We start from the raw sequence: 27719 nt of genomic DNA, 5'->3' as shown, positions 1-27719 counted from the left end.
ATGTGTCAGGTTCCTATAAGGTGTCAGGATGTCGCTGTCTATTTCTCCATGGAGGAGTGGGAGTATTTAGAAGGACACAGAGATCTGTACAAGAACGTCATAATGGAGGTTCCCCAGCCCCTCACATCACCAGGTAATAGACAGGACTAAATACACACGGCCTATAATTATCTGTATGTAGAGAATGAATTCAGTCCCTGTATGTGTTTCCTCCAGATCTATCCAGTAAGAGCACAACACCAGAGAGATGTCCCCGTCCTCTTCTTCCACAGGACTGTAACCAAGAAGATCCCAGTGTTCCTCAGCATCATCAGGTAGATGACAGATATTTCTTGTTGCTGAAACTGTGATATTTTTCCACTTTAAACCTTTTTTAAACCCCTCTGATCAGTGCGATCATACAACATACAAGCCTCTGATGGCTCCGGTGATGCCCTGTACTACTGTAGTGCCGTGTATCATCACTGCCTGTCAGTGTAGTTGGGTCGCCCTCCCAGGGCTGGCGGGGTACTCAGTACCGGGCCCGATGAGCTTCAATGGGAGATGTCACGGCAGCTGGGACCTGGCCCGTGGCCCTGGGCGCGCATTGTAAAGAGGGAATGTGTTCAGTGTGCTTCTGATAGTTACAGTTTATGAATGAATGATTCGTGACTAGTATTGAGCATTCCGATACTGCAAATATCGGGTATCGGCCGATATTTGCTGTATCGGAATTCCGATACCGAGTACCAATATTTTTTCAATATCGGATACCGGAATTGGAAGTCCCCATAATGCAATGAGCCACTGTTGTGGCTGTGATTGGCTGCTGAAATGATGTCATCATGATGCGCGGTCTGTGCGCATCATGATGCGCGGTCTGTGTGGGCCTTCCGGTGGTCTGTGCGGGCCTCTCGGGGGTCTGTACGGGCCTCTCGGGGGTCTGTACGGGCCTGATGGGGTCCGTGCGCGCCTGCCGGGGGTCTGTACGTGCCTCTCGGGGGACTGTACGGGCCTGCCGGGGGTCTGTACCGGCTGCCGGGGGTCTGTGTAGACTGCCGGTGGTCTGTGCGGGCCTCCCAGGGGTTGTGTGTGTGTGCAGGCATTGTCCGATGGGACTACAAGTCCCATCGGGCTATGCCTGCTACAATGACAGTGATTGACACATTAGCCAATGATGGGACAGTAGTAGTCCCATCATCCGGCTAATGTGTTGAATGTAAAAAAAAAAAAACATACTACATGCATACTACATATATACTACATTCATACAACATACATATATACTACATACATACTACATATATACTACATTCATACAATATACATACATACTACATACATACTAAATATATACTACATTCATACAATATACATATATACTACATACATACTACATATATACTACATTCATACAACATACATACATACTACATATATACTACATTCATACGACATACATACATACTACATACATGCTACATATATACTACATTCATACAACATACATATATACTACATATATACTACATTCATACAACATACATATATACTACATACATGCTACATACATACTACATTCATACAACATACATACTACATACATACATATATACTACATTCATACAACATACATACTACATATATACTGCATTCATACAACATACTGTACATACATACTATATATATACTACATTCATACAACATACATATATACTACATACATATATACTACATTCATACAACATACATTCATTCATACAACATACATACATACTACATACAATACATTCATACATTCATACAATACATACATGCTACATATATACAACATACATACTACATACATACTACATATATACTACATTCATACAACATACATATATACTACATTCATACAACATACATACATACTACATACTTACAGCATACATACTACATACATACTACATACAACATACATACATACAATACATTACATACATACTACATATATACAACATACATACTACATATATACAACATTCATACAACATACATACTGCATACATATATACTACATTCATACAACATACATACATACTACATACTTACTACATACATGCAACATACATACATACAATACATTCATACAATACATACATACTACATATATACTACATTCATACAACATACATACATACTACATACATGCTACAGACATACAACATAAATACTACATACATACTGCATACATACTACATACAATACATTCATACAATACATACATACTACATGTATACTACATTCATACAACATACATACATACTACATACATACAACATGATACAGACATACAACATACTACATACATACTACATACAATACATTCATACATACTACATATATACTACATTCATACAACATACATACATACTACATACATACAACATGCTACAGACATACAACATACATACTTCATACAATACATTCATACAATACATACATATAGACATACAGTACATATAACATAGAGTACTTACTTACCATTACTTGTCACATTGTTCCCCAAAGCCAGTGTCATCTATGGAAAAAATTAGAAAAGAACAAACAAGCGATATACTCCCTGATCCGCAGAAATCCACGAGTGAGTGTCCCACGCCGATTTCCCGTGGAGAACAGCAGCATCAGCTGATGTGACCGCTCTCTAGGGGCTTCAATAATCCAATGACGGGAGGTAGGTATCCTTCCGCACTGTATTCCTCCGCCACTGTAAAAAAAATAGTCCCTAGTCTCACTTTTGGCATTGCTGTGTGAGAAAGTTCCCACGCAGCTTTTGCCATAAAGTGAGACTAGGGACTATTTTTTTTTACAGTGGCGGAGGAATACAGTGCGGACGGTACCTACCTCCCGTCATTGGATTCCTGGAGCCCCCTGGAGAGCGGTCGCATCAGCTGATGCTGCTGTTCTCCACAGGAAATCGGCGTGGGACCCTCGTGGATTTCTGCGGATCAGGGAGTATATCGCTTGTTTGTTATTTTCTAATTTTTTCCATAGATGACACTGGCTTCGGGGAACAAAGTGACAAGTGATGGTGAGTATGTACTCTATGTTATATGTACTGTATGTCTATATGTATGTATTGTATGAATGTATTGTATGTAGTATGTATGTTGTATGTCTGTAGCATGTTGTATGTATGTATGTTGTATGAATGTAGTATGTATGTATGTTGTATGTATGTATGTTGTATGTATGTCTGTAGCATGTTGTATGTATGTAGTATGTTGTATGAATGTAGTATGTATGTATTGTATGAATGTATTGTATGTAGTATGTATGTAGTATATATGTTGCATGTTGTATGTATGTAGTATGTATGTAGTATGTTATATGAATGTAGTATGTATGTATTGTATGAATGTATTGTATGTAGTATGTATGTAGTATGTACTATGTATGTATGTTGTATGAATGTAGTATGTATGTTGTATGTATGTAGTATGTATGCATGTAGTATGTATGTATGTTGTATGAATGTTGTATATATGTAGTATGTATGTAGTATGTATCTATGTTGTATGAATGTAGTATATATGAAGTATGTAGTATGTATGTATGTTGTATGAATGTTGTATATATGTATGTATGTTGTATGAATGTAGTATATATGAAGTATGTATGTAGTATATATGTTGTGTGAATGTAGTATATATGAAGTATGTATGTAGTATGTATGTATGTTGTATGAATGCAGTATACGGTATATGAAGTATGCATGTAGTATGTATGTAGTATGTATAAATGTTGTATATATGTAGTATGTATGTATGTTGTATGAATGTAGTATATATGAAGTATGTATGTAGTATGTATGTTGTATGAATGTTGTATATATGTAGTATGTATGTAGTATGTATAAATGTTGTATATATGTAGTATGTATGTATGTTGTATGAATGTAGTATATATGAAGTATGTATGTAGTATGTATGTTGTATGAATGTTGTATATATGTAGTATGCATGTAGTATGTCTGTATGTTGTATTAATGTAGTATATATGAAGTATGCATGTAGTATGTAGTATGTATGTATGTATGTTGTATTAATGTAGTATATATGAAGTATGTATGTATGTATGTTGTATGAATGTTGTATATATGTAGTATGTCTGTAGTATGTATGTAGTATGTATGTTTTTTATTTTTTACCTTCAACACATTAGCCGGATGATGGGACTACTACTGTCCCATCATTGGCTAATGTGTCAATCACTGTCATTGTAGCAGTCATAGCCCGATGGGACTTGTAGTCCCATCGGACGATGCCTGCACATACTCACAACCCCCGGCAGGCCCGCACAGACCCCCGGCAGGCCCGCACAGACCGCCGGAAGGCCCGTACAGACCCCCGAGAGGCCCGCACAGACCGCCGGAAGGCCCGCACAGACCCCCATCAGACCTGTACAGACCCCCGAGAGGCCCGCACAGACCGCCGGAAGGCCGCACAGACCCCCATCAGGCCCGTACAGACCCCCAAGAGGCCCATACAGACCCCGCCCGCACACACAGACACGCACAGTGTCTGCCCACGCACCGCCCACACTCTTGCCCCCTCCCGAACTGGATGTACAAGGAAAGAAAGGGGCTTTTTTAATTCCGATATTTATGTCCCATTGACTTGAATGGGACTTCCGGTATCGGAATCGGCGATACCGATACTTTTTTGGGTATCGGGCCGATCCAATCCGATCCAATATTTCTGTATATCGGATGGTATCGCTCAACACTATTCGTGACGCCACCTGTGGTGTTCGGCAATGAAGATGTTAAGCCGACGCTGCAGACAGATCCTCTGGGACAGATGGTGTGGTGCAGCAATGATGTAATAGCCCTCAACAGGCAGGGCTGTAGTCCAAGGGCAGTGTAGGTGAAGTGACACGTAGATGGTGCAGTGTCAGGCGCGAGGGATGTAGCAGTGCTGAGCAGGTGGACGCAGGAATAAGTGGAGGACACCAGGGAATGTAGTTCCAAAGCTTTACTCACAGTCTGTTGTGGTACAAGGGCCTGCATCCGTGCTGTCCTCTGGGTCAGGAGCTCAGCCAACTTCCAGGCAAGATGAAGTACTCCTTTCCAACACTCCGCCAACATATGCCTTTTCTGAATGTCTCCCTTGTTGCGCCTATAGTGAAGTACTCACAGTACTGAGTTACACTGGAGTTCCTCCTGTCAGATGTTCCTATGAACTCTACTTGTACGGCAGACAGCTAGTAGCCTGCTTCGGGGACTCCTTACTACCTAGTCCCGGCTCACTCACGATGCAAGTCTTGGGTAGGAATAAAGTGGTGACAACTACTATTCCGCCGGTGTCTGCTGCAGGACCATTAGTATCCATACAACCTCGGGGACCGGACCCCGGCCTTGCGCTGTGAACTTGGGAAGGCTTCTCCTCTAACCCTAATCCTTAGTCCTCCTCTCCTTACGTTCCGTACAATCCTTTCCTTCTCATGGAGATTCAGGCTTTCTATAATGTCTCTTTCCTGTGCCAGCGGACCCAGGTCACTGAGGTCGGCTGCAGCACTTCCTTCCATCCATCCCACTCCGGGGATCTTCTCTCCTCCTCTGACTCTGTCAGACTGACCAAATCCTAAACTCTTCCCGCTCTTTTGAGTGCAAACTAAACTCCACCCGCCTCCCAGCACGTTTCGTGTTCCAAGCAGGGAGCCACCAAAGGGTGCTTTGCTACACTACTTTGTGGTGTGGGGGTGCCGGTGTTGGAGTGTGGTCAGGTGTCTCCACCTTACCTGGATAGTGGGGTACCACACCTCAGGAGGAGGTGCAGTACCTCTGTGGCGACTGAACCCTCAGGGTCGCCACATAATACTAACGGCCCCATACACATGAGATCAGAGTTGGCTGAACAGTCATTTGGCAGACAGTGATCTCTCCCGACTCCCCCATACACACAAATATTCCAGCTTTCCTGTGGTCTGTATGAGAGAGTCGCCTCCAGACTCCTCTAGAGGAGGATTATCTACAGGAAGAACAGACGGATAATCCTCTGAAATTCAGGATGTCAGATCCTTCTCTGCCCTGACATCATCTGTCGGGAGGCCCCCAAATACATTATATGGTCGGCCAATCCCCCGAAGTCAGTGCTTTCATGTAACTTTAGCCTAATGTGTATGGGGGTGTTATAAGGTAACTTATTGGACGCTGCCTCTGGCCCGGCCTAATAGACCTTCATACATTGCAGCCCAGACCCCATTATTAGGCATGTAAGTATCGGAGTAACTAGGCCGCCCCATACTATCGAGTACTTGGAGGCGGGGGGCATTCAGCCAAACTCTGTCACACCTTCTTAGATGTCATGTTTGCTTTTCAGGGTTTTTGTTGCAGCCCCTCCTGTGCCGTCCCTGCGGTGTACATCTTTGTTCTGGGGCAAAAAAGAGTTAATTTCTTTTTAATAAATGTTTAACATGTCAAAAATTATAAAATGTGTCTTCTGCTTTTTTGTTATTTTTTTCTTCTTACAAGAATTGTTGGAGCCAATTTTCTTTAGAAACATTTTAATATCGGCTTTTTCTGGAGTTTTTCTTGTAATATAGGAAAGCCTAAGGCCAGAAATAATCCCCATAAATCACTGTACATGGAGACTTTGGGATCAGATCATTTCTGTCCGTTGTGTTTGTGGAAACAAAAAATCTTTTCTAAAAGCCTCAAACTTCTGTGTGTGACTCAGAGCTGAGATCTAACGTGAGAGAAGATTCCAGTGCGGGGAAGATGGGAAACCTTCATATAGACGGCCGGTGGGGATGGAGGCAGTGACCGACTCTGGCCAAATCTGTCTCTAGAGCCGCAGTAGAAGATGAAGATGTCGTCCTCATCATGAAGGAGTTATTTCTCATGTCGCATGTAATGAATCTCTCCTGCAGTATTGCTAATGCCGATTCCAGTGTCGGTAATGAGACGAGAATTAGCGTTATGGAAGATGAGTCTATGAGGAACGTGTTCAGCTGCCGACTCCGAGGAGGAAACTGCTTGTTGTCTGTGGCCTAAATATATAGGTTTTATTAGTAGATAAAATAATAATAATAATCTTTATTTATGTAGCGCCAAAATATTCTGCAGTGCTTTACAGTTTAACAGTTTCAAAACACAAGTCATAAGTAACAATGTTAACAATACAATAATTAAAGTAAAATCAGCCGCCCCTGCTGGTGAGAGCTTACAATCTACAATGAGGTGGGGGAGATACAAAGTACAGGTGTGTATTTACAATGATGTATTTACAATGATGGTCCAGCCATCTTGAGAAGGTGGGGGACAGAGATAGTGAATGGGCTACATATTCACACTTGCACATAAAATGACTTTGATTAGTGAACGTGATAGGCTGCTCTGAATAGATGTGTTTTGAGAGAGGGCTTAAAACTGTGCAAATTGTGGATAGTCCTAATTTCTTGGGGTAGAGCATTCCAGAGTATTGGCGCAGCGCTGGAGAATTCTTGGAGTCGGGAGTGGGAGGCGCGGATTAGTGCAGAGGTTAGTTGAAAGTCTTTTGCAGAGCGCAGCGGTCGGCTAGCCCGATAGACGGAAATGAGGGAGGAGATGTAGGGGGGTGCCGCACTGTGGAGAGCTTTGTGGGTGAGAACAAGTACTTTGAATTGGACCCTATAATGAATGGGCAGCCAATGTAAGGACTGGCGAAGAGCGGACGCGTCCGAGTACCGATTAGCCAGATAGATGACCCTGGCTGCTGCATTAAGTATGGACTGGAGAGGGGAAAGTCGAGTAGCGGGGAGGCCAATTAATAGGGCATTGCAGTAGTCCAGGCGGGAATGGATCAGAGTGACAATGAGGGTTTTTTTTGTTTCCCTGGTGAGAAAAGGGCGGATTCTAGAGATGTTCTTTAGGTGTAAGTGGCAAGAGCGGGCAAGAGATTGTATATGGGATGTGAAGGAGAGGTTGGTGTCAAACATAACACCCAGACAGTGCGCCTGCTGCCGGGGTGTTATTATGGTGCCACCCACGGAGAGGGAAATGACAGATTTAGGGAGGTTAGTAGATGGCGGGAGCAGAAGAAGTTCAGGTTTTGAGAGGTTAAGTTTCAGATAGAGAGCGGACATGATGTTGGAGACTGCGGACAGTCTGTCACTGGCATTCTGTTGTACAGCGGGGGTAAGGTCAGGGGATGACGTATATAGTTGTGTATCATCAGCATAAAGATGGTACTGAAAGCCAAATCTGCTGATGGTCTGTCCAATTGGGGCCGTGTAGAGAGAGAAGAGAAGGGGGCCAAGGACTGAGCCCTGAGGTACCCCGACAGCGAGAGGAAGAGGAGATAACGTGGAGCCAGCAAACAAAACACTGAAGGAGCGGTCAGAGAGATAGGAAGAGAACCAGGAGAGAGAGATTTCCTTAATGCCTAGTGACTGGAGCCTATGGAGTAGGAAACGGTGGTCAACAGTGTCGAAAGCTGCAGAAAGGTCAAGAAGAATGAGCAGAGAGTGTTCACCGTTACATTTTGCTGTCAGAAAGTCATTGGTCACTTTGATGAGTGCAGTTTCAGTCGAATGTAGGGGTCGGAAGCCAGACTGTGAAGGGTCTAGGAGGGAGTGAGGGGAGAGGTAACGGGTAAGGCAGCAGTAGACTAGTTGCTCCAAGAGTTTAGAGATGAAGGGGAGATTGGAGACTGGTCTGTAGTTGTTTGTGCATCATGGGTCGAGAGCAGGTTTCTTTAATAATGGAAGAATGATAGAGTGTTTGAAGGAGGATGGGAAAATGCCTGAGGAGAGGGAGAGATTAAAGATTGTAGTTAGGTGAGTTGTGATGACTGGAGAGAGAGACTGGAGGAGTTGTGAGGGAATGGGGTCGGTAGTGCATGTAGTTGGGCTAGAAGAAGAGAGGAGTCTGGAGACTTCTTCTTCTGTGATGGGATCAAATGTGGAAAGTGAGCCAGGGGAAATGCAATTAGGGATGGGAGTCACAGCACTTGGTGGTTGGGAGCGGATGTCCTGACGGATATTATCTATTTTCTCTATAAAATGGGAGGCCAGGTCATCAGCACAAATGTCTGTGATAGGGGCTTGTGCTTTTGGCCAGAGGAGGGAGTGAAAAGTGTCAAAAAGTTTCTTGGGGTTGTTGGCTAGTGAGGAGATCAGGGTGGTGAAGTAGGTCTGTTTGGCGAGGTGAAGGGCAGCGTTATAGGTTCTTAACATAAATTTGAAGTGGATGAAGTCTTCTGGTGTGCAGGTTTTTCTCCGTCAGCGTTCAGCACTCCTAGAGCATCGCTGGAGAAATTGAGTTTGCGGTGTGAGCCAGGGCTGTTTTACTCTGTGTTTGGAGGTTTTGAGGGTGAGGGGCGCTACCTGGTCAAGGGTGGTTGTAAGAGTGTGTTGTAGTGATGAACAGCCAGATTAGGACAGGAAAAAGAGGAGATTGGGATAGGGAAGATTGTAGGGAGTCTGAAAGTGTCTGAGGGTTAATGGCTTGTAGATTTCTGAATGTTTGATAGGTAGGAGTGTGCTGGGGTGGGCGAGGATTTGTGAGCGTGAAGGAGAGAATATTGTGGTCAGAGAGGGGAAGTGGTGAGTTATTTAGGTAGGAGATTGAGCAAAGCCGGACAAAGACCAGGTCAAGGGTGTTACCGTCTTTGTGTGTCTCAGAGGTTGAGCGCTGTGAGAGGCCGAGAGAGGTGGTTAGTGATAGAAGCTGGGATGCAGATGTGGAAGTAGGGCTGTTAATGGGGATGTTGAAGTCTCCCAGGATAAGAGTTGGTAGTTCTGAGGACATGAAGTGCGGCAGACAGGCTGAAAAGTGGTCAAGGACGTGTGTTATGAATGAGTCACCGGAGGAGGAGAAAACAAAAATACAAGCTAAGTCCAGAAAACCGGAGAAGTTGGTAACTAGCGGATTGCAGACCCCTGATCCTATTCACCACAACTAACAGTAGCCGTGGGGGGTTCCTACGGTGGTCCTAGACCCCTCGTCACAGCCGGAGAGCAAAATAAGCCTAAAGAAAGAAAGGGGAAATCTAAACTTCCCCAGAGCAGACCCCAAAGCAATAGACAGCCCCCAACATGTATTGTCGGTGAAAAACAGATGAAAATACAAACGCAGACAGAAAGACAGGCTGAGCAAATGATGGGGCCCAACTAACTAGATAGGAAAGGACAGAAAAGATGCTGGCTGCAATCTGCAAAAAACCTACCAAAAATGTCCCAACAGTCTGATAGGAAAAAAGGCCCTGAAGTCACTAGACTTCAAAAACTCTATATCAGCACTCAGGTATATTCTGAAAACAGAGCAAATAGATCAACTGATCAGAGACAAAAATGGAATTCAGCCAGTCCCAGCAAGGGCTGGCTGAACGCAAACACTAAGTAAACCAGACAAAATTTCATGGAATAATAGCAGGGCAAAAACTTAGCTTTTAGTAGACAGGAACTAAACTGGATGCCAGAACTCAGAGCAGAAAGGATCACCAGCAACCCTGCAGGGCGTTGGCTGCCTTATATTCACTCAGAGATTCTGGATGTCCAATCACACTCCACCTGTTCAGATGACAGGTTCTTCCCATCCAACTCAATTTCACTACTTCCCTTCACCAGCAGAGGGAATTCATCAGACATCACAGGTGAAGGGGAAAATGAACTCACAACAGTACCTCCCCCTTGAGGAGGGGTCACCGAACCCTCATCCACGCCACCAGGGCGATCAGGATGGGCCCAATGAAAAGCACGAACCAATCTTTCGGCATGAATATCGGATGCAGGGACCCAAGAATTATCCTCCTGGCCATAACCCTTCCACTTAACCAAATACTGGAGTCTCCGTCTAGCCAGACGAGAATACAGTATCTTCTCAACCTCATATTCCACATTACCTTCAACCAATACAGGGTCAGGAGGTGCCACCACAGGAACTAATGGCTCAACAAACCTCTTCAACAGAGACTTATGAAACACGTTATGGATCTTGAATGTAACAGGAAGAGCCAAACGAAAAGAGACCGGATTAAGAATCTCCAAGATCTTGTAAGGTCCAATAAATCTAGGTTTAAACTTTGGAGAAGCCACCTTCATAGAGATATTCTTTGATGACAACCAAACCATATCACCCACCTTAAACCGGGGACCAATGGTCCTATGCCGGTTGGAAAACCGCTGGGCCTTTTCCTGTGAGAGAGACAACTTATCCACCACTTGGTCCCAGATCTGGTGCATTCTCTCCACCACAGTGTCAACACCTGGGCAGGCAGAAGACTCCACCTGCCCTGAAGAGAATCGAGGATGAAACCCAAAGTTACAAAAAAAAAGGTGACATCAAAGTGGCAGAACTAGCTCTATTATTTAAAGCAAATTTGGCCAAGGGCAAAAATGAAACCCAATCATCCTGATCAGCAGAAATAAAACATCTCAAATAAGGCTCCAAAGTCTGGTTTGTTCTCTCCGTCTGCCCATTGGTCTGAGGATGAAACGCAGAGGAGAAGGACAACTGAATACCCAGCTTGGAACAGAAAGTCCTCCAAAATCTAGAAACAAACTGAACTCCTCTGTCAGACACAATGTTCTCAGGAATCCCATGCAAGCGAACCACCTGTTGCAAAAACAAGGGCACCAACTCTGAGGAAGATGGCAACTTAGGGAGTGGTACAAGATGGACCATCTTAGAGAATCTATCACAAATCACCCAAATAAGTCATTCTCTGAGAGACAGGCATATCAGAGGTAAAATCCACTTAAATATGGGTCCATGGCCTCCTGGGCACCGGCAAAGGCATCAACAACCCACTAGAGTGAGAACAAAGTTTAGACCGGGAGCAAGTCCCACAGGACTGCACAAAATTCCTGACATCACGAGACAAGGCGGGCCACCAAAAAGACCGACTCACCAAATCTCTAGTACCAAAAATACCTGGATGACCAGCCAATGCAGAGCAATGAATTTCAGACATTACTCTCTTCCTCCACTGGTCTGGAACATACAATTTTCCAATGGGACAACGCTCAGGTTTGTCCTCCTGAAACTCTTCCAGAGCACGTCTTAAATCGGGCGAGATGGCAGAAAGAACTACCCCCTCACCTAAGATGGTAGCAGGCTTAGTCACAACAGGAGAATCAGCAAGGAAACTCCTAGAGAGGGCGTCTGCCTTGACATTCTTAGTGCCCGGAAGAAAAGAGACCACAAAATCAAAACGTGTGAAAAACAAGGCCCACCTAGCCTGTCTAGGATTCAAGTGTTTGGCCGATTCAAGGTAAATCAAATTCTTGTGGTCAGTAAGGACCACGACTTGATGTCTAGCTCCCTCCAACCAATGTCTCCACTCCTCAAATGCCCATTTCATGGCCAACAGTTCCCGATTCCCCACATCATAGTTACGTTCGGATGGGGAGAAAATATCATTCATGAAGCACTGGAAGACAGAAGGGGCATTAGTGAGCCCAAAAGGCATCAACAGGTACTCAAAATGTCCCTCCGGAGTATTAAATGCCATCTTCCATTCATCCCCATGCTTAATGCGAATAAGATTATACGCCCCCTTGAGGTCAAGCTTGGTAAACCAGCTGCACCTTTAACTCTGGAGAATAGATCAGAAATCAGGGGTAACGGATACTGATATTTAACAGTAATCTTGTTGAGGGAACGATAGTCAATACAAGGCCTTAATGAACCATCTTTCTTGGCCACGAAAAAAACCCAGCACCTAAGGGTGAAGAGGATGGCCTAATATGACCCTTCTCCAATGACTCCTTAATATAGGATCGCATAGACTCGTGCTCTGGTACAGATAAATTGAAAAGACGACCCTTGGGAAATTTACACCCAGGGCTCAGCTCAATTGCACAGTCATAACTCCTATGAGGAGGCAAAGACGCAGACTCATTCTCACTAAATACATCATAAAAATCAGCCAAATAGTCAGGAACATCATGCGACTAGGGAGAGGTGGAGAAAACAGGAGCGTCACTAAGGGCACACCGACAACCCCAACTCACCACAGACACAGATTTCCAATCCAAAACTGGATTATGGATTTGCAACCAGGGAAAACCCAGAACAATGGTATCATGCAAATTATGCAACACCAATAAGCTGCAATTTTCTTGATGGTCTGGGGCGACCCGCATTACCCCCTGGGTCCAATACTGAGGTTTAATCTTCGCCAAAGGAGTAGCATCAATACCCCTCAAAGGGATAGGCGTCCGCAGAGGTGTCATAGGAAACCCACAACGTTTAGCAAAATCCTAGTCCATCAGGTTCAGAGCCGCTCCCGAATCCACAAAAGCCTTAGCGGAAAATGTGGACAGGGAGCAGATCAAAGTAACTGCCAGAAGAAACTTAGGTTGAACACCACCCACAGCAAATGTGTGTGCAAAACGTTTCTCTCGTTTAGGGCAGACAGAAATAATATGAGAGGCATCTCCACAGAAAAAACACAGCTTATTACGCCTTCTGAACTCCTGACGTTGCGCCCGAGACAAAACTCCATCACATTGCATAGGTTCAGACATTTGTTCAGCAGGTGGCAACACCTCTCGTGTAGTTTTGCGTTCACGTAAACGCCGATCAACCTATATGGCTAATGACATAGAATCGTCAAGACCAGAGGGAACAGGAAATCCCACCATAGTATCTTTTACGGTTTCTGACAAACCCTTCCGAAAGAGAGCCGCCAAGGCACCATCATTCCAGGTAGTAGGGACCGCCCACTTTCGGAATTTTTGACAGTACAACTCTGCAGAATCCTGACCCTGGCTCAATGCCAACAGGGCCTTTTCAGCTTGATCAATAGCATTAGGTTCATCATACAACAAAAATGCGTCCACATTAGCCAGAATAGGATCATCAGGTGTCAAAGAAAACGCCCAATCCTGGGGATCGCCGCGCAGCAAAGAGATGACAATTTTAACCTGCTGCGCAGAGCTCCCCGATGAGTTAGGCTTCAAGGCAAGAAATAATTTACAATTATTCTTAAAATTCAAAAATTTAGACCGATCCCCAAAAAACACATCAGGAGTAGGGATCTTTGGTTCAGCAGCATGTGAATGAGCAAGATAGGCGGAAATTCCCCGCACTTCAGCAGCGAGCTGCTCCACACAATCAGACAATTGCTTAATCACCATTAAGAAAAAAATCCCTCTACGGCCTCAGAGAAATAGAGGAAAAAATCTACACAAAAAAAAAATTCTGACACTTTTTTTTTTTTAAACAATTTTTTCCTGCTATTGAGTACCCTAGAATCTGCGGTATGGCTGGTGATTCTGTTATGAATGAGTCACCGGAGGAGGAGAAAACAAAAATACAAGCTAAGTCCAGAAAACCTGAGAAGTTGGTAACTAGCGGATTGCAGACCCCTGATCCTATTCACCACAACTAACAGTAGCCGTGGGGGGTTCCTACGGTGGTCCTAGACCACTCGTCACAGCCGGAGAGCTAAATAAGCCTAAAGAAAGAAAGAGGAAATCTAAACTGCCCCAGAGCAGACCCCAAAGCAATAGACAGCCCCCAACATGTATTGTCGGTGAAAAACAGATGAAAATACAAACGCAGACAGAAAGACAGGCTGAGCAAACGATGGGGCCCAACTAACTAGATGGGAAAGGACAGAAAAGATGCTGGCTGCAATCCGCAAAAACCCTACCAAAAATGTCCCAACAGTCTGATAGGAAAAAAGGCCCTGAAGTCGCTAGACTTCAAAAACTCTTTATCAGCACTCAGGTATATTCTGAAAACCAGAGCAAAGAGATCAACTGATCAGAGACAAAAATGGAATTCAGCCAGTCCCAGCAAGGGCTGGCTGAACGCAAACACTAAGTAAACCAGACAAAATCTCATGGAATAATATCAGGGCAAAAACTTAGCTTTTAGTAGACAGGAACTAAACTGGATGCCAGAGCTCAGAGCAGAAAGGATCACCAGCAACCCTGCAGGGCGTCGGCTGCCTTATATCCACTCAGAGATTCCGGATGTCCAATCACACTGCACCTGTTCAGATGACAGGTTCTTCCCATCCAAATCAATTTCACTACTTCCCTTCACCAGCAGAGGGAGTTCATCAGACATCACAGGTGAAGGGGCAAATGTACTCACAACAGACGTGGGTGAGCCTGGAGGCCGGTATATGACCGCTACTGTGAGGGAGAAGGGACGGAAGAGTCTGATGGTATGGACCTCAAAAGAAGGGAATGAGAGTGATGGAACTGGGGGGATGTCAGGGAACAAAACTAAACACTGTAAAATAATAAATCTCATATGTTTCCCTTATTATCGCCAGTAATTGTATTATTACACAGGATTCTTATGATGTTACATTGGCTCATCATCTTCTCATTCAGGTCTCTACAATATCGGATCCTCTCAGTGAAGATCTTCTACAAAAGAGAATTTTCCTGATTTACCCATCAAGGATGGATATGGACAGAGACAAGATGGTGGAGAGGATGTTACATATCACCCTAGAGATCCTCTTCCGTCTCACTGGAGAGGTGAGAGATTCTGATGACGTCACATTACATCATTCTTATCTATGGGAATAACAGATGGACAGAACTGGAGAAGACTCTGGAAATGTCTGTAGTGAGATTTATTAATGTGTCTCTCCATTACCAGGATTACACAGTGGTGATGAAGACCTCTAGTGATCGCTGTCAGGACCCTATGTCTGAGGGATGGAGAAGACCCCTGAGCCCAATCACAGGGCCTCTACCTCACCCCCAGATCCATGTGGACATCAATGACCAGAAGATCCTAGACCTCACCTACAAGATGATTGAGCTGCTGACTGGAGAGGTGACACTGCTGGGAATGCTGGGACATTATACAGTAACGCTATGAAGGGATCAGGGGATGACGGTATCATTGTATGTGTCAGGTTCCTATAAGGTGCCAGGATGTCGCCGTCTATTTCTCCATGGAGGAGTGGGAGTATTTAGAAGGACACAGAGATCTGTACAAGAATGTCATAATGAAGGTTCCCCAGCCCCTCACATCACCAGGTAATAGACAGGACTAAATACACACGGCCTATAATTATCTGTATGTAGAGAATGAATTTAGTCCCTGTATGTGTTTCCTCCAGATCTATCCAGTAAGAGGACAACACCAGAGAGATGTCCCCATCCTCTTCTTCCACAGGACTGTAAACAAGAAGATCCCAGTGCTCCTCAGGATCATCAGGTAGATGGAGAGAAGGTGTCAGGAGATCTCCCCTTTGATGTGTAGACGGCTGTGAAGGTCTTGTGCTCAGTCTTGTTTTAACCACCAGTATTATATGTTTTATACTTGTGTGATGAGAACAGTGGAGATGGCAGGATTAGAGCTGATCATAGATGGGACTTCTCCATCTGTTGGTGACTTTTACAATATTTGTTTCAGGGTGAAGATCTGACCCATATTAATACTACAGAGACATATGTGAGAGATGATGAGTGGTGTAAAGAGGAGAGTGCCACATATGACTACCCAGGTGAGTAGTAACCACTGAATGCAGAGACGTCACAGATTCCTCTCAGTCACCGGCTGTGGCTGCTTTATCGGTGGTGTAGTCCGGCCGTATTACCATGATCACCATTTTGCCTCTAGACCACAACATTCTCCTCCACCAAAACTGCAAATGACTTTGGGCATTGAAAGCCCTTTTCTATAGACCTTACAACCTGGAGGAGCCACCTACTCCCTGGGTTGAGGAGACGCTGACCGTTACCTGCCCAGATCTGTAAACTATAAAGCCAAATGACAGCGTACGTAGAATGTGCTGACAGGTTAGAAAATCACTTGAAGAAAAATATTATGCTGGGCCTGTAAGAGAAAGCGGAGGGTAATGATGCTGTTGGCTTCCTAGATCCCTGAGATCTTATCGGATGACTCTTCTCTCCCTTCTGTGCTGCTGAATGTCTCATGGTCCCTACAAGACCAGGTCCAGTCTTTCTGGCCAAACTTCCCTTTTAAAATCGACAATAGTAAATGTGCAGTGAGGCCAAGTGTGAATTTCTGTACAATAACAGCAGAGTTTCCCTTTATCCTGACTTTTCAATTTGTATTAAAACTACCATATTTTTTGGACTAAAGACACACTTTTTTCCTTCAAAAATCTGGAGGGAAATGGGGGGTGCATCTTATAGTTCGGATGTACCGGCTCTGGCGGAGCAGCGGGTCACAGGAGGCTGGAGCCGGTGGCTGCGGCTAACTCCTGTTCCCACTGCTAAAGAGAAATGAATATTCACTGCATTCCACGCCCATGGGCTTGGAGGGCCTTGAATATTCATTTCTCTTTAATCCCTTCCCGACCAATGATGCCACATAGGCATCATGAAAAGCCGTGCCAATATGACCAGTGACGCCTATGTGGCGTCATGAAATAATTGCCCTCCTGCGGGTCGAGTGACCGGGGTCACTGAAAGGTCACCCTATCCGCTGTCATGCCGCGCTCACTGCGGCCGCTCAGGGGGCCCCGTCGGCTGAGCACGCGCACTTCTCATACCCAGGTTTCCACTCCCTCCATGTCGCGCTTGTGCGTGCGCGCTCCTGTCTGGTCTGTCTCCAGGTCGGTCCTCTCTATGGTAAAGGAGGATCTGACCCGGAAGCTGTAGTGGTCATGTGCTATCAGGCATTAGGACCTGACCCGGAAGCTGTACTGGTCATGTGCTATATCAGGCTACCTCTCCCTATGGGAGGTCCCTGATTATTGTTGTGCTTCCTGGCCTAGTCGGTTGTGTCCCTGCCTGGCTGTGCGCTGTATTCAGGTCCTCTGCTCTGCTTTGTACTCTATTGTGCCTCCTGGCACACGTTCTGAACTTTCACTTTGCTTTGTCTCATGCTCAGTCGTGCCTCTTGGCACACACTCTGATCCTGTGCTCTGTTTCATGCTCAGCCGTGCCTCCGGGCACTCACTCTGTCCCTGTGCTCTGTTACGCCTCTTGGCACGTCTGTTGCTCAATTCAGTACTCTGTCGTGTTTCTGGCACGCGTCCTGTTTTGCTCACATCCGGACGTACTGGTCGCTGCACGTCATTTGTGCCCACTTGTACCCGTCTTGCACTATCCTGTATTTAGCGCACACCCATGTATCCAGCTGGTATTCCCTAGTATCCTGCACCTTCCTTCAGACACACTCACTCGTGTCTCCTGTGAACCGGCCGCCTGGTGCCAGCAGTCGTGGTATCTTATCCCCTGGGGCTTGCTCCTGACACTCCCTGTATAGGGGGTGGTTCTCACTAGGCCAGCTCGCCCTGGGAGGGTTGGTGCCATGACCCAGAGGGTCCACTCCAGGAGTCGTCACACCCGCACACACAGGGAGCTTTGTACTTCACCACAGGGGGGGTGGCTTCGCCCCCATGTGGCTATGATCGCTCTGATTGGATGTTAAAAGTGAAACAGCCAATCAGAGCGATAATAATATTTCATCAATGAAATTTGATGAAATATTACAAATCCAGCCATGGCTGATGCTGCAGTAGCATCGGGCATGCTTGGAGACACCGATCCGACCCCCCCACACCGGCGATCTGCCCCCACGCCACTGAATGACAGATCTGCCTCCGCTGTCATCATCTGCTCCCCCCGCCTTCCCTCCGTTCCCCCCGCAGTCCGATCACATCCCCTCCCAACCCCCGGTACCTTCCGAGTGCCGCTGTTGCTCCCGATGTCCCGCGGTCCCGGATCATGGGTGCCGCCATCTTGGAAAATGGTGGGCGCATGCGCAGTGCGCCCGCTCAAATCTGCCGGCTGCAGATTCGATTCATTCATTTTGATCACTGTGATAAACTCTCACAGTGATCAAAATAAAATAAAACGTAAATAAACCCCCCCCTCTATACGCCCATAGGTAGAAACAAATAATAAAATAAAGAAAACATTTTTATTTTCATTTTTCCATTAGGGTTAGGGTGGAATTAGGGTTAGGGTGGAGTTAGGGCTAGGGTTGGAATTAGGGTTAGGGTTAGAGTGGAATTAGGGTTAGGGTTGGAATTAGGGTTAGGTGTTATGATTGAGTCACCGAGGAGGAAAAAACAAAACACAAGCTCAGCCCAGAAAATCAGAGAGGTTGGAAACTAGCGGATTGCAGACCCCTAATCCTATCACACAACTAGCAGTAGCCGTGGAGTGTTCCTACGGTGATCCTAGACACCTCGTCACAGCCGGAGATCTAAATAAGCCTAAAGAGAGAAAAGGGAAAAACTGACTGCCCCAGAGCAGACCCCAAAGCAATAGGCAGCCCCCAACATATAATGACGGTGAAACAAGATGAAAACACTAACACAGATAGAAAGATAGGTTGAGCAAACGATGGGGCCCAAGCTAACTAAAAAGGACAGGACAGAAAAGCTGCTGTCTGCAATCCGACAAAACCCTGCTAAAAATATTACCAACACAACTGATAAGCAAAAAGGACCCTGAAGTCACTAGACTTCAAACCCTATATCAGCACTCAGAATATTCTGAAAGCAGAGCAAAAGAGAACACTGATCAAGGATTAAGAATCCAGCACACCCCCGGCCAGGGATGGCTGAACTCAAAAAACAAGGTAAACAGAACCAAAACTAATAAGTTCAATAGCAGAGCAAAAACTTATCTTTGGGAAGCAGGAATCAGACTGGTCTCCAAGAATCCAGCAGAGAAAATCACCAGCCACTCAGAAGGGCGTCGGCTGCCTTATATCCAGTCTGAAGTTCCTGTTACCCAGTCACAATCCACCTGATCAGGTGTTTGGTTTCTTTCATCCAAATCAGCCTCACTACCTTCCTTCACCAGAAGAGGGAGATCCTCGGACACAAAAGGTGAATGAACAGATGAGCTCACAACAGTTAAGGTTGGAATTAGGGTTAGAATTCTGGTTAGGGATGGAATTAAGATTATTGTGGAATTAGGGTTAGGGTTGGAATTAGGGTTAGGGTTAGGATGGAATTAGGGTTAGGGTGGAATTAGGGTTAAGGTTTGGGTTGGAATTAGGGTTAGGGTTGGAATTAGGGTTAAGATTAGAGTTAGGGGTTTGTTGGGGTTAGGGATGGGATTAGGGTTAGACTTGTGGTTAGGGTTATCGTCAGTTTTGGGATTAGGGTTAGGGGTGTGTTGAGGTTAGGGTTATGGTTAGGGTTGGGATTAGGGTTAGGGATGTGTTGGGGTTAGGGGTGTGTTGGGGTTAGGGTTGGAGTTAGAATTGAGGGGTTTCCACTGTTTAGGCACATCAGGGGGTCTCCAAACGCGACATGGTGCTAACATTGATTCCAGCCAATTTTGCGTTCAAAAAGTCAAACGGTGCTCCCTCCCTTCCAAGCCCTGACGTGTGCCCAAACAGTGGTTTACCCCAACATATGAGGTAACAGCGTACTCCGGAAAAATTTCAGAACAACTTTGGGGGTCTAATTTCTCTTGTTACCCTTGGGAAAATAAAAAATTGGGGGCTAAAAAATTATTTTTGTGGAAAAAAATGTTTTTTTATTTTCACGTCTCTGCGTTATAAACTTTTGTGAAGCACTTGGGGGTTCAAAGTGCTCACCAGACATCTAGATAAGTTCCTTGGAAGGTCTAGTTTCCAAAATGGGGTTACTTGTGGGGGGTTTCTACTGTTTAGGCACATCAGGGGCATATGTAACGACGACTGCAGACCATTCCTTGAAAGTCTGCATTTCAAAACATCACTACTTCCATTCCGAGCCCTGATGTGTGCCCAAACAATGGTTCCCCCCACATATGGGGTACCAGCGTACTCAGGACAAACTGGACAACAAATTTTGGGGTCCAATTTCTCCTGTTACCCTTGTGAAAATAAAAAATTGCAAGCTAAAAAATCATTTTTTGAGGGAAAAAAATGATTTTTTATTTTCACAGCTTTGCGTTATAAACTTCTGTGAAGCACTTGGGGGTTCAAGGTGCTCACCACACATCTAGATAAGTTCCTTCGGGGGTCTAGTTTCCAAAATGGGGTCACTTGTGGGGGAGCTCCATTGCTTAGGCACACAGGGGCTCTCCAAACGCGACATGGCAACCGCTAAATATTCCAGCATATTTTCCATTCAAAAAGTCAAATGGCGCTCCTTCCCTTCTGAGCCCTGTTGTGCACCCAAACTGTGGTTTATGACCACATATGAGGTATCGGTGTACTCAGGAGAAATTTCCCAACAAAATTTAAGATCCATTTTATCCTTTTGCCCATGTAAAAATGAAAAAATTGATGCTAAAAGAAAATTTTTGTTGGAAAATTAAAATGTCCATTTTTTCCTTCCATGTTGCTTCAGTCACTGTGACACACCTGAAGGGTTAATAATCTTCTTGAATGTAGTATTGAGTAGCTTGAGGGGTGCAGTTTTTAGAATGGTGTCACTTTTGGGTATTTTCTGCCATATAGACCCCTCAAAGTGACTTCAAATGTGAGGTGGTCCCTAAAAAAATGGTTTTGTAAATTTTGTTGTAAAAATAAGAAATCACTGCTCAACTTTTAACCCTTATAACTTCCTAACAAAAAAAAATTTTGTTTCCAAAATAGTGCTGATGTAAAGCAGACATGTGGTAAATGTTATTTAGTAACTATTTTGTGTCACATAACTCTCTGGTTTTACAGAATAAAAATTCAAATTTTGAAAATTGTGAAATTTTTAAAATTTCCCCCAAATTTCTGATTTTTTCACAAATAAACGCAAAAATTATCAACCTAAATTTACCACTAACATGAAGCCCAATATGTCATGAAAAAATATTCTCAGAATCGCTAGGATCCATTGAAGCGGTCCAGAGTTATTACCTCATAAAGGGACATTGGTCAGAATTGCAAAAAATGTCCTGGTCATTAAGGTCAAAATAGGCTTGGTCATGAAGGGGTTAATAATAGTGTCTTTCTCTACTCTTCTGGTCAGGACTCATAGTGGCTCCAATGGTCCACCATAAATGAGTGCAGCTCCAGTTTAGTGTTCTCCCCTTGTACATACGTTGATGTTGGGGATGTAACATTTTTTATTCTATGTCTTTTTTTTTTTAACCTGTTCCTTCTGTATGATAGTTTGATTGTGGTGGGATCGGCCTTCCTGCCTAATGTGAGTCTGTAACTCCGTGATAGTCTTGAAAAAAATCTCTCCATCGCCTCTTCCAAATGTCTAAGATCTAAATTTAAAGGGAACCTGTCAGCAGGATTGTGCTCAGTAACCTACAGACACTGTCAGGTCAGCGCCGTTATACTGATTACAATGATACCTGGTGATGAAATCCGTCTTGTGGTTGTTGTTTAATCTGTATTTGTAGTTTTCAGTTCATGAAATTCTCGTGCTCTGGGGCGGGGCTGTGGGTGGGGCACTGGGGTGGGGCTGTGGGCGGGGCTTTATGTGGTGCGCTGATTACATATTCATCTGTATTGGCTTATGACAGATCACTGATCCCTCACTGACCTGCCCCCCATTATTACATAATACATATAATAGCATTGATATTATTGGTGATAATGCCTATAATATTGTGGCTATTGTGAGGCTTAGACAAAAAATGTGCAAATGACACTGGCAGCGCCTGTTCAGTAATATCTCTTACTTATAGATGCCATTGCCGGTGACATTTTTCTGGATGTAGTTTTTTATGTAAAATAGGGGGCAGGTCACTGAAGGATCAGGGTCATAAGCCAATATAGATGAATATGTACGTAGAGCACCACATAAGACCCGCCCACAGCCACTCCCACAAACCCACCCCGAAGCACGAGAATCTCATTAACTGAAAACTACAAATACAGATCAAACAATAACCAGCCCGCAGCTGCCCGAAAAAGACAAATCTATTAGATGCACCAATTCCGACACTTTGCCCGGCTCTTCCCACTTGCCCTGTAGTGGTGGCAAGTGGGGTTCATATTTGTGTGGTTGATGTCACCTTTGTATTGTCAGGTGACATCAAGCCCATGGCTTAGTAATGGAAAGGTGTCTATCCATTACTAACCCCATAGTTACATGGTAAATAAAGACACAGCCAGAATAAAGCCTTTTATTAGAAATAAAATAAAACAGTTTTCCTTTTTTATTTAAAAACAACAAACACCGTTATACTCACCTAACGCCTATTTCCACCAAAGAGCTCGTTCTCCTGTAATAAAAATAAAAAACAACAATATACCATACCTTTCTGTCGCTCTGTCCCACGCCGTAATCTTTATCTGGGGGATAATTAGTTTTCAACCTGTTTGGTGCCAAGATGCGACCGTCCAGGTTGAGAACCACTGGTGAATGAGCTGCTGTAAGCGCAACATCATTGACCAGCAGTGACATTGAGGTTTCCAACCAGGCTGAACTGCAGTGACCTCAGGACCATGGGAAAAAGTCAGTGATGAGGTCACCACAGTTTAAGCTTAGTGACTTCACAGCAGATCACCGTGAGAATTCTGTGGGTTATTTTTAAATAAAAAAACGAAAACTGCGTTTTGCTTTATTTCTAATAAAAGAGTTTATTATGGCTGTGTATTTACCATATAACTATAGTATTAGAAATGGATAGGTGTCTTATAGACATCTCTCCATTACTAAGCCGTGGGCTTGATGTCACATGACAATACAAGGGTAACATCAACCCCACAAATATGAACCCCATTTGCCACCACTATAGGACAAGTGGGAAGAGCCAGGCAAAGCACCAGAATTGGAGCATCTAATAGATGTGGCTATTCTGGGCAGCTGCGTGCTGCTATTTTTAGGCTGGGGGGGTTAATATCCATGGCCCCTTACAAGCCTGAGAATACCAGCCCCCAGATGTCAGCTTTAGCAAGGCTGGTTGTCAAAAATGGAGGGGACCCCAGGCCGTTTTCTTAAATTATTAAATAAAAAAAACTGTGGGGACCCCTCTTTTCTTGATAACCAGCCTTGCTGAAGCTGACAGATGAGGGTTGCAGCCCCCAGTTGTGAGTTTTGCCAGACTGGTTATAGAAAATACAGGGGAACCCATGCCGTTTTTTTCATTCATTTACTTAGTTATAGTGCAGGCAGTGGGTGAGGAATACTCCCATCATCCGCTCCTGCTGCCACTGTTCTTAGTAGCAGCAGGTGTAGGTTGAAGGGAGTAATAGTCCCAAAAGCCCCCACCTGCTGTCATCATTCTGACTTTAATATAACTCTCATCATTCACCCTGCCGGCAGAGCAGAGGAGAATGATGAGAGCGTCTTCAGCACCGGCCACCGGGAAACAGGGCTTACTATAGCGCTTCTTCCCTGCCGGCCGTCCATGTGGTACTGATGCTGCACATGGTTGTCACACGGGTACCACAAGTATTGCACACATGGACGTCTCCGGTACCGGAAATATCAGGACGTGTGAAACCGGCCTTATACACAGTTCTCTTTAAATGCCTAATATTTCTTCTTGAAACTCATCTGACAGAAAATATTGGAGCTTACGATAGTTTAGATTGTGAAGTCTCCGAGACCCATACTCTAATTACCCCAGAGAGGTTTCACCACTAGTTACTCATTTATTACTGATGGAGACTGTGGAGTTTGATCATTTCAGTAGTTCCTAATCAGGCCCCATTATTAATATCTGACGTGTGTCACTTTATGTGGTGGTAAGTTTGGAATTCTTCACAAAGGATAATAGAAAACAAATGGATCTTACAAATTATTTCCAGCTTCGCACTATACCCTACATACGGTTGTACACTACTGTCTGGGCACATGGCAGTGTTCAGAAGGGAAGGAGCGCCATTTAGCTATTTGAATGCAGATCTAGCTGGAATAGTTTGCAGACACAATGTATTGGGAGCACTGTTCATGGTCACCTGGCAGCTCAAAAGATGTCCACCATGAACATGCTTGGCTCTATCTTCTCTGCTGTCCATATCCCAAGGATTGCCTTGCTCATCGCCCTTTAACACAATTACATGGATCTGGACTTACACTGGGACCCCTAGGCTTGGACCATGGTGTTACCTGCTATTCTGTGGTGTTAGATGGCAAGAAGAATAGTCAGGTAGCTGGGTCAGAACCAGAAGGACAGAATCAGAAGACACAAGAGTAGTCAGTAAACGGGCCATGGTCACAGGAGGAAACAAATACACAAGCCACAAGCTGAGCACTGAGGACTGAACCAGAGGAGAACAGCGCTGTATCTGGCAGATTCCGGCCATGTGCTTTGCGCTTTAGTAGGGTGTGGTACTTTCCAATTGGCTGAAGTAGGGAGCAGATTACTCCAGCTGGACAGCAGGAACAGATCCCAGATGAGATTGGACACACCATATGCAGAAGCCCTAATATAACTAAATGACAGAAAACCAGAATAGTCGAAATCCCCATAAAGTGATTCCATGTTATAAATTAATTCACTGAGGGTTATAATCCTTAGGAGGAGTGAATATTTTGACTCCACAGTCACGTTCCAGAAATTAACACGCAGTGGATGTTGGAGAGTGAAAATTACACATCTGCCATTTTATTACCCAGCACATAGTGCCCAGATTGTGCTCCAGGAGACACACACCAAAAATTAAGTGGGTTCTTCTCACTATAATATTGCTAAATACAGGGATCCTAAATGTTGTTTGCGCACACTGCAAGACTCCGAAGTGAGAGCGGATTTTGCTGGATTGGTTTATAGAAACCTTGTTGCTTTTCAACAGCCTTTGAGCCACTAATAGTGTGGGAACCTCTGTTTTTCCACTGATAGATGATGGACCTGAGTGGGGACTTGTTTTTTGTGAGATGAGAATTGGTATTATTTTCGCCTACATAACATTGATTGGTTTCTTTCTATTCGATATTTGGGAGGCAGAATGAACAAACAGTTGAACACCGCACACCACTGGTTCATCCAATATCCATCCATTGTCTTGGTAAATAATTAAAGTTTTTTTACATAGCTTGCCATTTTTATGGACAGTTTAAGTAGAAATGTTCAAAAATATAAAACTCAAGGATATTTTATTAAAAAATAATTGTTTTTATCTTAGCAGATGACTATACCAGGAGATCAGAGGGACAACTGACATCTTCAATTTTGAAATCTGATGATCTTGAGATCCTACAAGATACAGCTGAAGTGATTGCTGTTACTCCAGATATATCATCATCCATTCACAGCAAAGATCTGTCATCTGACCCTATGAAACAGGTCCCATCTTCTGATTCATTACTGACTACTAAGGAAAATCAAAGTCACAAAAGAGGCAATAAAAAGCAAACTGCTCCTAAAGCAAAGAAGCCATTTTCATGTTCAGAATGTGGGAAATGTTTTAACAAGAAATCTCATTTTGTTGCCCACCAGAGAATTCACACAGGGGAGAAACCTTTTTCCTGTTCAGAATGTGGGAAATGTTTTGCACATAAATCACATTTTGTTACACATCAGAGAATTCACACAGGGGAGAAGCCTTTTTCCTGTTCAGAATGTGGGAAATATTTTGCACGGAAATCACATTTTGTTAACCACCAGAGAACTCACACAGGGGAGAAGCCTTTTTCATGTTCAGAATGTGGGAAATGTTTTAACCAGAAATCACAATGTGTTATTCACCAGAGAACTCACACAGGGGAGAAGCCTTTTTCATGTTCAGAATGTGGGAAATGTTTTGGACAGAAATCACATTTTCTTACCCACAAGAGAACTCACACAGGGGAGAAGCCTTTTCCCTGTTCAGAATGTGGGAAATGTTTTAACAAAAAATCAGATTGTGTTACGCACCAGAGAGATCACACAGGGGAGAAGCCTTTTTCATGTTCCGAATGTGGGAAATGTTTTAACAAGAAATCAAATTGTGTTAAGCACCAGAGAACTCACAAAGGGGAGAAGCCTTTTTCATGTTCAGAATGTGGGAAATGTTTTAACAAGAAATCAGATTTGGTTAATCACCATAGAACTCACACAGGGGAGAAGCCTTTTTCCTGTTCAGAATGTGGAAAATGTTTTAACAATAAATCAAATTGTGTTAAGCACCACAGAACTCACACAGGGGAGAAACTTTTTTCATGTTCAGAATGTGGGAAATGTTTTAACATGAAATCAAATTGTGTTAAGCACCAGAGAACTCACACAGGGGAGAAACCCTTTTCTTGTACAGAATGTGGGAAATATTTTGCACAGAAAGCACATTTTGTTGCCCACCAGAGAATTCACACAGGGGAGAAGCCTTTTTCCTGTTCAGAATGTGGGAAATGTTTTAACAATAAATCAGCTTGTGTTAATCACCAGAGAATTCACACAGGGGAGAAGCCTTTTCCCTGTTCAGAATGTGGGAAATGTTTTATACAGAAATCAGATTGTGTTAAGCACCACAGAATCCACACAGGAGAGAAGCCTTTTTCATGTTTAAAATGTGGGAAATATTTTGCACAGAAATCACGTTTTCTTACCCACCAGAGAACTCACACAGGGGAGAAGTCTTCTTCCAGTTCAGAATGTGGGAAATATTTTAACCAGAAAGCACTTCTTGTTAGACATCAGAGCAGTCACATAGAGGAGAAGCCTTTTTCATTTTCTTAATGTGGGAAATATTTTACTTGGAAATCAACTGTTAATAAACATCAGAGATGTCACATAGGGGAGAAGACTTTTTTATATTCATAATGTTGGAATAGTTTTAACCAAAATGGAATTTTCTTAAATGGGTTGTCTCTTGTCATTCCTCATGTTTGCTGACGAAAGGAAAAAACTAAACCTTATTAATTGCAAATATAAAACTATACCCATAATTCACCCCCTGAAGGTTAGTCAGTAGGTGACTAATAGAAAAAACATGTACCCCACATCTCAGTATATAGGGTGAGGTGACATTTACACACTCACTCTCCAAGCCTCTCATT

General features: G+C 44.0%; 1 protein-coding gene across 1 annotated transcript; it reads left to right on the top strand.

Moving 5' to 3' along the window:
• LOC141073965 (uncharacterized) lies at window positions 1–27456 on the top strand. The gene is made up of 8 exons (XM_073561494.1): window positions 1–133; window positions 217–314; window positions 15301–15450; window positions 15575–15754; window positions 15837–15960; window positions 16044–16141; window positions 16340–16430; window positions 25874–27456. Exons 1-8 carry the CDS (start codon window positions 1–3, stop codon window positions 27397–27399), a joined length of 2400 nt encoding a protein of 799 aa, XP_073417595.1. The 3' UTR covers window positions 27400–27456.
• The last annotated feature ends 263 nt before the right edge of the window (window positions 27457–27719 follow it).

This window comes from Dendrobates tinctorius, unplaced genomic scaffold, assembly GCF_039654945.1.
Source record: "Dendrobates tinctorius isolate UK_male_01 unplaced genomic scaffold, ASM3965494v1 ptg000321l, whole genome shotgun sequence".
Taxonomy (NCBI): Eukaryota; Metazoa; Chordata; class Amphibia; order Anura; family Dendrobatidae; genus Dendrobates; species Dendrobates tinctorius.
Note: the sequence above shows the minus strand (reverse complement) of the source record. Positions and strands in the feature narration are given on the sequence as shown.

Bases quoted from the DNA above. Each gene is read 5' to 3' on its own strand.
- LOC141073965 (XM_073561494.1), top strand. From the start codon at position 1: ATGTGTCAGGTTCCTATAAGGTGTCAGGATGTCGCTGTCTATTTCTCC. The intron at 15,755-15,836 runs GTGACACTGCTG...TGTATGTGTCAG, and splicing joins TTGAGCTGCTGACTGGAGAG to GTTCCTATAAGGTGCCAGGA. The intron at 15,961-16,043 runs GTAATAGACAGG...TGTTTCCTCCAG, and splicing joins CCAGCCCCTCACATCACCAG to ATCTATCCAGTAAGAGGACA.